Raw genomic sequence first — 13005 nt, 5'->3', positions numbered from 1 at the left:
CTGTGGCCCTAAGTAAAGTTTCTGTGGCCCTAAGTAACAATTCTCTGGCACTCAGTAACAATTCTGTCTGTCCCTGAGTAACAATTCTCTGGCACTCCGTAACAATTCTGTCTGTCCCTGAGTAACAATTCTCTGGCACTCAGTAACAATTCTGTCTGTCCCTGAGTAAAAATTCTGTGGCCCTAAGTAAAGTTTCTGTGGCCCAGAGTAACAATTCTCTGGCACTCCGTAACAATTCTGTCTGTCCCTGAGTATGAATTCTGTGGCCCTAACTAGCGTTTCTTTGTCCCTAAGTAACAGTTCTGTGGCCCTGAGTAACAATTCTGTGTCTGTGCGAGTAACAATTCTGTGGCCCTAAGTAACAGTTCTGTGGCCTTCAGTAACAATTCTGTGTCTGTGCGAGTACCAATTCTGTGTCTGTGCGAGTAACAATTCTGTGGCCCTAAGTAAAGTTTCTGTGGCCCTAAGTAACAATTCTCTGGCACTCAGTAACAATTCTGTCTGTCCCTGAGTAACAATTCTCTGGCACTCAGTAACAATTCTGTCTGTCCCTGAGTAAAAATTCTGTGGCCCTAAGTAAAGTTTCTGGGGCCCTGAGTAACAATTATCTGGCACTCAGTAACAATTCTGTCTGTCCCTGAGTAACAATTCTCTGGCACTCAGTAACAATTCTGTCTGTCCCTGAGTAAAAATTCTGTGGCCCTAAGTAAAGTTTCTGTGGCCCTAAGTAACAATTCTCTGGCACTCAGTAACAATTCTGTCTGTCCCTGAGTAAAAATTCTGTGGCCCTAATTAAAGTTTCTGTGGCCCTAAGTAACAATTCTCTGGCACTCAGTAACAATTCTGTCTGTCCCTGAGTAACAATTCTCTGGCACTCAGTAACAATTCTGTCTGTCCCTGAGTAAAAATTCTGTGGCCCTAATAACGTTTCTGTGGCCCTAAGTAACAATTCTCTGGCACTGAGTAACAATTCTGTCTGTCCCTGATTATGAATTCTGTGGCCCTAACTAGCGTTTCTTTGTCCCTAAATAACGATTCTGTGGCCCTCATTAACAAGTCTGTGTCCCTGAGTAATGGTTCTCTGTCCCTAAGTAACTTTTCTCTGTCCCCAATTATCGTTTCTGTGGCCCTAACTCTGTCCCTGTCCCTAGTACAGAGCGGTCTGCCTCTGTTCAATGACTGCAGGCAAATGAAGAATTCCAAAATGGCCGCTATTTATAGCTCGACCATTACACAGTGCTGGCTGGCTGGCTGCTGATTGGCTGATGCGATCACATGTAGTTGAGGAATGCATTATGGGTCAGCGCGCCTTGTCTGCGCGCCTTCCCAGACATCCCCGCTCCGTCGCCGCACATGTCAGCCGCCATTTTCTGAAAAATTTCGATTCGCGCGTCCGAATTAGGCTATTTTTCGGATTCGGCACGAATCGAAATTTTTCCGATATTCGACTCGAATTCCACTTCGGATACTTCGATTCGCTCATCTCTAATTACGTCCAATGACGAAACGCGTCAGTGTGAAGTGACGTCAGACGCAAACGAGGAACCGGAAGTGAAGTGGCGGCCATCTTGGAGAGGGGAATACGGACTGTCACAGGCGGTTTGGACTCTCCTGGACTGGTGACGGCAAAAAGGTTTTCTATATATACCATGCGATAAGCAAGATTTTAACATTGTAAGCAGTACCATTAAAGCTTTTGAAATTTAGTGTGTGGCGGTATTACACTATATTTTGTTCTATATTTGGGTATTTGGATGGCGGATATGACGGAGATTGGTCTGAAACACTAGTGTGGATGGATCCACATGGTGTTAGGAGGTGGAAGTGAAATTCGAGGATACTGGCAGGAGGAAAAAAACTCATCCCATCATACAGTCTTCTTGATGATTGTTACTAAGGCAAAAGTTATTTTAAAACATTGGTAAGGGTATTTATTCCCTACTCTAGTAGAAGTGTACTCTGTGGCGTGTGTTTTGAGCACAAAAAGAGTGATTCACTTGCACGATTTTGCACTACACATTGCGTATTTGCACATGTGTCTGTATATATATCCTTATGTTTACACCTTTTTCACTTGGGTGAAATATCACTGGATGATCTTATATAATTTTTATTTATTAAGGATAATGCACTATGTGGTTTTATGTTTTTGTTTTTGAGGTAAATCAAGTTGCTACAAGAGGCTGAGGATTTGAACATAATTTTTGGACACATAATTTTTGGACACTTGGATTTATGGATTTATTTCTCAAAGGGATATACAGTCATGGCCGAAATTGTTGGCACCCTTGATATTTTTCCTGAAAATCAAGTATTTCACACAAAAAAGGTATTGCATTAACACATGTTTTGCTATACACATGTTTATTCCCTTTGTATGTATTGGAACAAATATAAAACAGAGGCAGAAAAGCAAATATGACATAATGTCACACAAAACCCCAAAAATGGGCTGGACAAAAGTATTGGCACCCTTAACTTAATATTTGGTTGCACACCCTTTGGAAAACATAACTGAAATCAGTCGCTTCCTATAACCATCAATAAGCTTCTGACACCTCTCACCCGGAATTTTGGACCACTCTTCCTTTGCAAACAGCTCCAGGTCTCTCTTATTGGAAGGACACCTTTTCCCAACAGCAATTTTAAGATCTCTCCACAGGTGTTCAATGGGATTTAGATCTGGGCTCATTGCTGGCCACTTCAGAACTCTCCAGCGCTTCTTTGCCATCCATTTCTGAGTGCTTTTTGACGTATGTTTGGGGTCATTGTCCTGCTGGAAGACCCAGGATCTTGGACGCAAACCCAGCTTTCTGACACTGGGCCCTACAGTGCGACCCAAAATCCTTTGGTAATCCTCAGATTTCATGATGCCTTGCACACAGTCAAGGCACCCAGTGCCAGAGGCAGCAAAACAACCCCAAAACATCATTGAACCTCCACCATATTTTACCGTAGGTACTGTGTTTTGTTCTTTGTAGGCCTCATTCCGTTTTCGGTAAACAGTAGAATGATGTGCTTTACCGAAAAGCTCTATCTTGGTCTCATCTGTCCACAAGACGTTTTCCCAGAAGGCTTTTGGCTTACTCAAGTACATTTTGGCAAACTGTAGTCTTGCTTTTTTATGTCTCTGTGTCAGCAGTGGGGTCCTCCTGGGTCTCCTGCCATAGCGTTTCATTTCATTTAAATGTCGACGGATAGTTCGCGCTGACACTGATGCTCCCTGAGCCTGCAGGACAGCTTGAATGTCTTTGGAACATGTTTGGGGCTGCTTATCCACCATCCGGACTATTCTGCGTTGCAATCTTTCATCAATTTTCCTCATCCGTCCACGACCAGGGAGATTAGCTACAGTGCCATGGGTTGCAAACTTCTTGATAATGTTGCGCACTGTGGACAAAGGCAAATCTAGTTCTCTGGAGATGGACTTGTAACCTTGAGATTGTTGATATTTTGCCACAATTTTGGTTCTCAGGTCCTCAGACAGTTCTCGTCTCCTCTTTCTGTTGTCCATGCTTAGTGTGGCACAGACAGACACACAATGCAAAGGTTAAGTGAACGTCTCTCCTTTTTATCTGCTTTCAGGTGTGATTTCTATATTGCCCACACCTGTTACTTGCCCCAGGTGAGTTTACAGGAGCATCACATGCTTGTAACATTCTTATTTATCCGCAGTTGTGAAAGGGTGCCAATACTTTTGTCCAGCCCATTTTTGGAGGTTTGTGTGACATTATGTCGAATTTGCTTTCTTTCCTCCCTTTTTTTGTTTTGTCCCAATACACACAAAGGGAATAAACATGTGTATAGCAAAACATGTGTTAATGCAATACGTTTCGTGAGAAATACATGATTTCCTGGAGAAATATCAAGGGTGCCAACAATTTCGGCCATGACTGTATGATTTTTATAAGAATTTTTGATTTATCCTTGGGACTTTATTTATTCACAGATTAGAGGAAAGGTCTATTACTATTATTGTATTTTTTCACTGAGCATATTATTGTTTATATAGTAACAGCATTTGTTAACTCTTAAGAGTTAAACTCCATAGGCAGAGAACTCATGCCAGGCTTTCAACAAACAGAAGGGGTGAGACTAGCCACTGCACTTTCGGCATTGGTGGTATGACAAGTGTCCTACAGTCACAGAAACAAGCACTGGAATGCAACAGTGCAAACATTCTCAGTCTTCTCCACTCCAGTGGGCATTCTTCAAAGGAGTCTTAATAGACTGGCTTACATTGGTGTTTGTATCAGAGCCCTGGGCCTGTAAAGTACTCTACGGCTAAACTAACATAGCTCAATAAAGTGCCTTGAAAGCACCACTAGCAGAGCTCAGTGCCTAAAGTCACATTACAGGCCTGCCCTCCAAGGAAGAGCCACCAGGGCATCGCTGAGGTGCAGCTGATCTGGAAAACTACAAAAAAAGAGTCCTTTTGGCTCTGTAATGAAGGAAGAAGCTTGAAGATATGATAAAAGAGGAATATACTATTGTTTTTCTCAGAGGAGAAAAGAAGGTTATTATCCTATGATAATAAAAAAATGTTTGAGCATGATGGAAGTGGGAGGAGTTATGCTGGCTGATTAACAGTTTTGTTTTTTTTTGCCAATGCTCCGGTAGGTGGCAGAATAACCATACAGCTCAGAATTCTTTCTGACCATGCCCATTACTGAATGATTAAAAATAATTCAGATTAGGAGGAAAGTGTTATTTGGTTCTCCTAGATATGTTATATGATTGTTCTCTGGAACAATTTATTGTTAACTTTTAGATAAAAATATACATACCTGGAGCTCTCTGGATAAGACAACATTGCTCAGATCAATTGGGACAGGAGTGTAGCCATTGCCCTAAAAAAAAGCACATAAATCTTAAGTAAACTGCATAATAAATCATTATATCTCTATTGCATTAACTAAACTTCACTTTCCTAGTCTGTCTACTGCTTCTGTACCTCTATGAATACTTATGATAAGGTCAAACTGTGCTTCTGCTTGCTGAATTAAAGTATAACTAAAAGCAAAACTTTTTTTTTAGATTATGATAGAGTGGAGAGCGATTAGAACATCTGTATGTTTTTGTGGCTGCCTGTGTCTCCATTAAGGAGATTCACCCTCTCTATTTGTCCTGGTTACCATTACAATTGAAAGTGAAAGTAAAATAAAATCCCAGATTTTGGGTTGTCCCCGGAAAAATAATAGGGGAGAAATCTTCCAAAGAGGACACTAGTTCTGGCAAAAAAAAATCTGACGGGTTATAGCTCCCCCTTGATCTATCCAAAATGTAAAAAAAAAGCTTTGCCTATAGTTCTACTTTAAGTGTAGAGCCAAGGAATGAATGAAATAAGTGCTTTCATTTATTTTTTAAAGAAATTGGAATTTTTACCTACCTGTAAATTTCATAATTTGGAGAACACTACAGGACACAAAATATCATAGACCATTGGCTATATAAATCTACCTACATGTGAAGAATCTGCACAGTTCTTTAGACATGAGGGAGATGAATCCTTCAGAAAAAGGTTGTGTAGGTACATGGTAGCTTGGATGCCCTGAGTTATTAATGTTGAATTTCCAGTCAAAATCTAACGCTAAACCTACTCCCAGTCCCATTCCAAGCCTAATCTATCTAATTCTGTAAAGAAAAGATCGCTATACTTACCTGTTCTGAAGCTACTCTGATCCGGTCTCCAGCAGGGGCTTCTGTGTAGAGAAAGAAAGCCGACAACAGCTGGGAAATGAATAGGAGATCATGAAGCTGTCATTGACAGCATAGCCTGGGACTGGACCTACGCGGCTTCAGAATAAGTAAGTATAGCAATCTCTTCTTTACAGGGTTAGATAGATTAGGCTTAGAATAGGGCTGGGAACTGTTTTAGCGTTAGATTAGGTTTTGGCTGGAATTTAAGTTTAAGAGGGGAGAAGGGGTGCAAGTACCCTTGTAAATATCCTGGGTGCAGAGGATAGGCCAAATGGCAGTGCAGCAAATTGAAAGTGTTTGTCTCCTACTGCAAAGTGCAGAAAGCACTGATGAGGTGGGTAAACAGCGTTATGGAGGAAAAAATCATAAATGTCTATTGATGTCAAGAATTCCCTTAGTCTCAGAGAAGCAATAACTGACCTTGCGAAACCTATGAATGCAAAGGTGCTTGTTTAAAGTGTTACTAAACCCAGGACTCTGCATTCACTCTATCTGGACTCCCACAGTACACAGAACATTTAATAGCAATTATTTTAGTAAATATTAACTGCTAAATACCTTTTCTTAGCAGCAGTTAGAGCAGTCTTGTGACTTCTATCAGTGTCCAGCAGAGCACTGATTAAAGCTTGTAGGAGTTTTCCTTCTGCTCTAGGAGGATGTAGAACTCCTAACCTCTGTCTGCACAGTGCTGATTGACCCTGTGCTGATCACATGCACTCTCACAAGAAAAACAATGATCTATAGCAATACACACTAAACTGAGCATGTGCAGAGTGTCTCCACACAATATGTCTTATCAGGTGATAAGAGTGGAACACTGGAAGAAGGGGGGGATCAGAGAAGTCAGTATCAAACAGCCTTTTTACACAATGCAGAGGATTAACCCCTTAGGTTCTACAGTGAGTATATCAGCATGCTTTACTGCATATACAGACTGATTTTACTGTTGTAGGTTTAGTAACACTATAAGGGTTGTAAGTTCAGGATAGGCTGAATACCACCAATAGGTTTTGAAAAGGTTTGAATAGAATAGAATCTGTTAAACCAGTCCTCCAGAGGGACCAGAAGAACCAATCCTTGCAATCCGTGGGAGAAAAGATGGTTCAAGACAGTTTGTAAATACTTGGCAAGTTTTGTTTGGTTCGAGAAAAGAAAAAGCTGAGGGGGTACAGTTTTAAACCCCTTTAAATTCTCCAATTGAACCCATAGGTCTGGGACTGCTCTGACACAGAGGAATGCAAACTGTAACAGACATTCATAGGAGAAAGGGTATCTCTTCATTGGAGAGGACTTTGTAGCCTACAATGCCTTGAAAAAGTATTCATGCCCCTTAAAATTGTTCACATTCTGACATGCTACAACCAAAAATGTAAATGCAATTTATTGGGATTTTATGTGATAGACCAGCACAAAGTGGCACATAATTGTGAAGTGGAAGGAAAATGATAAATGGTTTTCAAAATGTTTTACAAATAAATTTCTGAAAAGTGTGGCATGCATTTGTATTCAGCCCCCGAGTCAATACTTTGTAGAACCATCTTTCGCTGCAATCACAGCTGAAAGTCTTTTTGGGTATGTCTCTACCAGCTTTGCACATTTAGAGAGTGAAATATTTGCCCATTCTTCTTTGCAAAATAGCTCAAGCTCTGTCAGATTGGATGGAGAGCGTCTGTGAATAGCAATTTTCAAGTCTTGCTACAGATTCTCAACTGGATTTAGGTCTGGACTTTGACTGGGCCATTTTAACACATGAACATGCTTTGATCTAAACCACGGGTGTCAAACTGGAGGCCCTCCAGCTGTTGCCAATCTACAAGTCCCAAAGGCAGAGGCATGATGGGACTTGTAGTTTCACAACAGCTGGAGGGCTGCTGGTTTGACACCCATGATCTAAACTATTCCATTGTAGCTCTGGCTGTATGTTTAGGGTCGCTGTCCTGCTGGAAGGTGAACCTCCACCCCAGTCTCAAGTCTTTTGCAGACTGTAGCAGATTTTCCTCTAAGATTGCCTTGTATTTGGCTCCATCCATCTTCCCTTCAACTCTGATCAGCTTTCCTGTCCCTGCTGAAGAAAAGCATCCCCACATGATGCTGCCACCACGTTTCATGGTGGAGATGGTGTATTCAGGGTGTGATGTGCAGTATTAGTATTCCGCCACACACAGCATTTTGTTTTTAGGCCAAAAATTTAATTTTGGTCTCATCTGACCAGAGCACTTTCTTCCATACATGGCTTCTCGCAAACTGTAAACGGGACTTCTATGACTTTCTTTCAACAGTGGATTTCTTCTTGCCACTCTTCCCTAAAGGCCAGATTTGTGGAGTGCACGACTAATAGTTGTCCTGTGGACAGATTCTCCCACCTGAGCTGTAGATTTCTGCAGCTTTTCCAGAGTAACCATGGGCTTCTTGGCTGCTTCTCTGATTAATGCTCTCCTTCCCCAGCCTGTCAGTTTCGACCCTGATGAAGTCACGACGCACGTGACGCAACGCGTCGGTTTGTCTACTTCCTGGTGACGTATGTCCGGACACAGTGGCCATATTGGATTCCCCCAGGTGCATGCATATCTACCCACAGGCTGGGAAAAACGCTTGTTTATGGAAAGGAGCATGTGAGTGGTTTACTTTGTCACTTTTTACTTTGCCTATTAAAACTTACTACACTATGGAAGGCTTTCTTATCTTTTTATGAGTTGCATAAGAGAGGAGGAGGATTAAGGAGTCTGCCAGAGGAATACACCACTGAGGTGGTAACTGCTTTGAGGCCCTGTGTGGGTCGAGGAAGGGAGGTGAGCAGGCATTGCTGCCATTTGAAGGAGAGTACTTGCACTTAGAAGTGGAGATCACGTGTGTGTTCCAGCTTAAAGCACAGTCACATGCATGGAATATTTTTTCACCTTTGATATTGTCTTTTTCACTTATGGCATATATTAGTTATGTTTGATTTAGACACCATTGTATGTGGCCAATTATTCTGTTTTCATGTATATATACTTTGTTTAGTATATCTGATTTATGCACTACTTATTTAGGTTCTTAATGTGTGATATTTAGCCATTATAGTCATTTCGGTTGACATTATTTTTTCTATCCACTAGAGGGAGTTCACATATTTTCAATATATATCGTGGTCACTTTAATTTACTATTATACTTTATGGAGACACATGATTGTATTCATGAGATACAAGCGCTTCACTAATTTTATGTTTATTTCTCTGATTAATGCTCTCCTTCCCCAGCCTGTCAGTTTCGGTAGATGGCCATGTCTTGGTAGGTTTGCAGTTAGTTAGTGTGCCATACTCTTTCCATTTTTGGATGATGGATTGAACAGTGCTCCATGAGATGTTCAAAGCTTGGGATATCTTTTTATAACCTAACTTTGCTTTAAACTTCACCACAACTTAATCCCTGACCTGGCTGGTGTGTTCCTTGGCCTTCATGATGCTGTTAGTTCACTAATGTTCTCTAACAAACCTCTGAGGGCTTCACAGAACAGAATTAAATTACACACAGGTGGACTCTATTTACTAATTAAGTAACTTCTGAAGACAATTGGTTCCACTAGATTTTAGTTAGGGGTATCGGAGTAAAGGGGGCTGAATACAAATGCATGCCAAGATTTTCAGACATTTATTTGTAAAAAATGTTGAAAACCATTTATCATTTTCCTTCCACTTTACAGTTATGTGCCACTTTGTGTCGGTCCATCATATAAAATCCCAATAAAATACATTTTTGGTTGTAACATGACAAAATGTGGAAAATTTCAAGGGGTATGAATACTTTTTTAAGGCACTGTATGTGACAGACCCAACCAGGACAGGGGCTTTTGGAGGGGACTAGGGGCTAGCTTTCTACCCACTGATTATGGCCCATGGAGAAGACTTGGGATTTTGTGTGCTTCTCCTGGTCAGAGCATGGAAAAGTTCAGTCTCTTTTCCCATGGACGGAGCAGATCATTCACTAATGATGGACAACAACATGATGAATGCGAGGCTTGGATTAATTCTTTGAATAAAGACAATAAAGCTTCTCTTCAGGAGTGGATAGAAAGGTATAATATTAATATTGTACAAGGTAATGGTCAGTGGAAATATGGTGGCCCTCCTGCAGACTGGGATGGAGAAGCTCCTCCACTTGGGACAGGAATATTTATCAACAATCCCCCTCAAGAAACCTATGAACGTAAATTAATTCCACTTTTACAGACTGCTGGAACATTGTATGAGTTTTGTTTAATAATGAATTTTCTAGTGGACAGATTACACAAGTGAAAGCCAAAAACCTGAAAGACAGCATGTGTAATGGACTTTTTGTATCCAGGGCTGTTGACTTGTTGCCGGATTGTCTGGGGTGGGCTCCCTGACTAAATCAAAGCTGGCCTGAGTGCCTGGCTGATGATTAGCTTACTGTTAAGTAGACCTCTGTTTAATTAGGTTACTGTTAGCTGCTGGCTATTCATTAGATGTACTGTTAGATGTACTGATGATACTGTATTACTGTTTAAAATTTGCATTGTTTTGGATAATGTGATCAAGCTCTTATTTGATTTTGTGTGGTATAAATTCGATGTCAGTTTTCAATAAAGTGAGTTTGCACCTAAGCTAGTGTTGTCTAGTTCTTGGGTGCAATTCACTGCTATAATACCTTGTTCCTGTGTTCTTAGATGCAATTCCCAGCTATAATACCTTGTTCTTGTGTTCCAGCGGCGAGGAAGCAGCTGTCTAATGGAAGCACTCAGGTGAGTTGCCAGGCGATCCGTCATAGCCTGCTTGGTGGGTTTTGTGTTCCAAGTATTGCACCAAAAAAATTAGCTGGGTTTTGGCTTTAAAGATGAAGCCTGAGGGGAGCAATGCGGCACTCTGTGTTTTGAGGAGGTAGAAGCTCCTGAAGAGGGGGATATTAGAGCCTTTGGGCTGTGAAAAAACGACCTTTCCTCCCCTGGCATCTTTTATGATTTTGTCAAGTGCCCCACCAAAGAGACATCCTCCTTCAAAGGGCATACTAGTGAGGTGCTCTTTACAGGCAGTTCCAGGTTACCAGGCTTTCAGCCAATAAGGACAATAATAAAAGCCACTATGGAAATGTGCCCTTGTTCTAGGGCACATGTGCCAAACACCAGGCCCGGGGGCCAAATCGGCCCACCAGGCCATTTCATATGGTCCTTGCACCTCTTCTGCAGCTGCAGCACCCCATTTGTTTTTGTCCCAGCAGTTGGTAGCAGAGAGGAGGACAGAATTCTTCCACAAGATCCCGCCCTTCTCCGTGCAGCCAGGAAAGTCTGGTCTATGCCCCTCCCCTCATCTCAGCAGTCGGCAACAGAAAGAAGGACAGAGCTCCTCCTATAGCTCCCACCTCTCTGTGCAGAAGAAACATTGCCTCATCTCCACCTCCCCTGGTATCAGCCTTCAACAGACTTTGGCAGCTGACTCCAGCCCTTCTCTGATCCTCCTCCCAGCTCTGCCCCTAGCTTCTTCCCGGCAGAAGCATAAGGTAAGGGGGTGCACTGTGATGTAAGGGAGAGTGGGGGATTATTAACATCGGATGTAAGCGGGGCAGGGGGTGCTCTGGACATCTAGTCTTACAGATACAACTGGCCCTTTTAGGACAGCTATAATGCTGATGTGGCCCTGTTCTATGGCATCAACACAGAAAAGTAAGTTGATGATTACAATGTTACCTATGGTGTGATGTAACACCAGCTGATCCACCTGAGAAATTTTACTGCAAAGTCTGAAAGTTTAAACACTCAATAAGTGAAGTCAAACTGATAGATTAGTTGTTAAAACAAATACTATTCAGGAGACACTTATTAGTGTACTTCAAGTAGTGGAGATATTTAGTCTCATACTTGCCAAAAGGCTACAGTAGCGGTTCAATAACAGAACAAATCTGTCTTACCTTTCCACTTCGCTGGTCCCTATGTGGGTTTAGGCTTTGCTCATCATTGTAAGCCTGAGGGGTCTTCAGGCTCTGAGGGCCATAGACAACGGACCGCAGCCCTGGGCCTGTATAGTTCCCTGAGTTTAATGTGTTGCACTAAAGACTGTGGTGAGCACCCAAACAGGAACCAGTTACTAAAGCAACATTACAGGCCACAGTATAGGTTTGGATATGGCCCCCAAGGTTTTACCAAGGTTTCACTGATCTGTGTGTACTGCTTCTATTGCAGTAGAAAGCAGTGAAAAAGCTGACTGAAGAGTTCATTGAAGAATTTGAAATAGGAACCAGTTAAACACAGAAGCTACTCCATAAGGAAGAAGAGGTCCATCACCTATAGGACACTAGCAAAAAACTGAGGTCTCACTGAGTAGGGTAGGGTTATAGGGGGGCATGTCCAAAAACTTTGCCAGTGTCCAATCCAATAGAGGTAGCAACATATAACCCAGGGTCTATGAATATCCAGCCTATGAACGCTACTGTATGATTAAGACAAAATGTTTACTAAAAAGGAAAAATTTGGCCTATCAGCTGTTTTTATGCCATGGTACCAGATGGATGCAGAGGTGTGGGGTGTATTAGATTCACAAAGATCAACAGAGTGCATGGGTAAATCATTGTGCATGGAATTTGTTTGCTTGAAAGTTCATGTATGCCTAAAAGGTGACACAGACCCTAGAAGATGACTGAATGTACAGGTGCAATCAACACTAGAAAAGTCCTTTCTGTTTGGTTTTTTTTTTTTTAAATCATTGAATACATGTGAACAGTTTGGTTGCTTGAGTATTGCATATTCATGATGTGTAAGTGAAAGTCAGAGAAACAGCTTATCTCAGGGAACAACAGTGATTGGACAAGTGATTAGCTGGGATGAGGGGGCTTTTTTTGTTGCTGCACACAAATGTTTGATGTCTGCTCCAGCCAAAAACAGACTCATCACCAGTGGTGTAGTTTGGTTTTGTGCTGCCCTAGGCAAGACTAATATCGCCCTGCCCATCTAAATTTGTCGCATGCGACATGTAACATGTCCCAAAGCACATCCTCTGCCCCCCACACACCCACAGCTTGTACACATGTACACCTTGTACATGCCCCTAGTTCCCATACTAACATTTAAGTTTTACAACCATGCCCACATTCACATTCACCTTGTATATTTTGTGCACCCCCCTCCCCCCCCCCCTGAACACACTCACATGCACCTTGTACGTAGACCTCCCCAGTGTCCCCGTAGTCAAATGAACCTTTTAAATCCCAGGCCCTAAAGTGTCCACACTCACATGCAGCTTGTACACTCCCCACCCCCAATGCTTACACTCACATTGCATATCCCCCAGTGCCCATTCACAGACATCTTGCACCC

The 13005-nt window shown here is 42.0% G+C and overlaps 1 protein-coding gene across 8 annotated transcripts in view; it reads right to left on the bottom strand.

Moving 5' to 3' along the window:
• The window catches only part of RYR3 (ryanodine receptor 3), a 954561-nt gene that overhangs the window by 361305 nt on the left and 580251 nt on the right, over positions 1-13005 (bottom strand). For all 8 annotated transcript variants that reach the window (XM_089671311.1, XM_089671312.1, XM_089671314.1 and 5 more), the window contains one exon: positions 4788-4850. In XM_089671311.1, coding sequence (XP_089527437.1) covers positions 4788-4850 — 63 coding nt within the window. The remainder of the gene's footprint in view (positions 1-4787; positions 4851-13005) is intronic.

Source organism: Staurois parvus, unplaced genomic scaffold (assembly GCF_062004578.1).
Source record: "Staurois parvus isolate SC_StPar_1 unplaced genomic scaffold, SC_StPar_1.0 ptg000104l, whole genome shotgun sequence".
Taxonomy (NCBI): Eukaryota; Metazoa; Chordata; class Amphibia; order Anura; family Ranidae; genus Staurois; species Staurois parvus.
The sequence above is the reverse complement of the archived record's forward strand: the minus strand, read 5'-3'. Positions and strand labels throughout refer to the sequence as shown.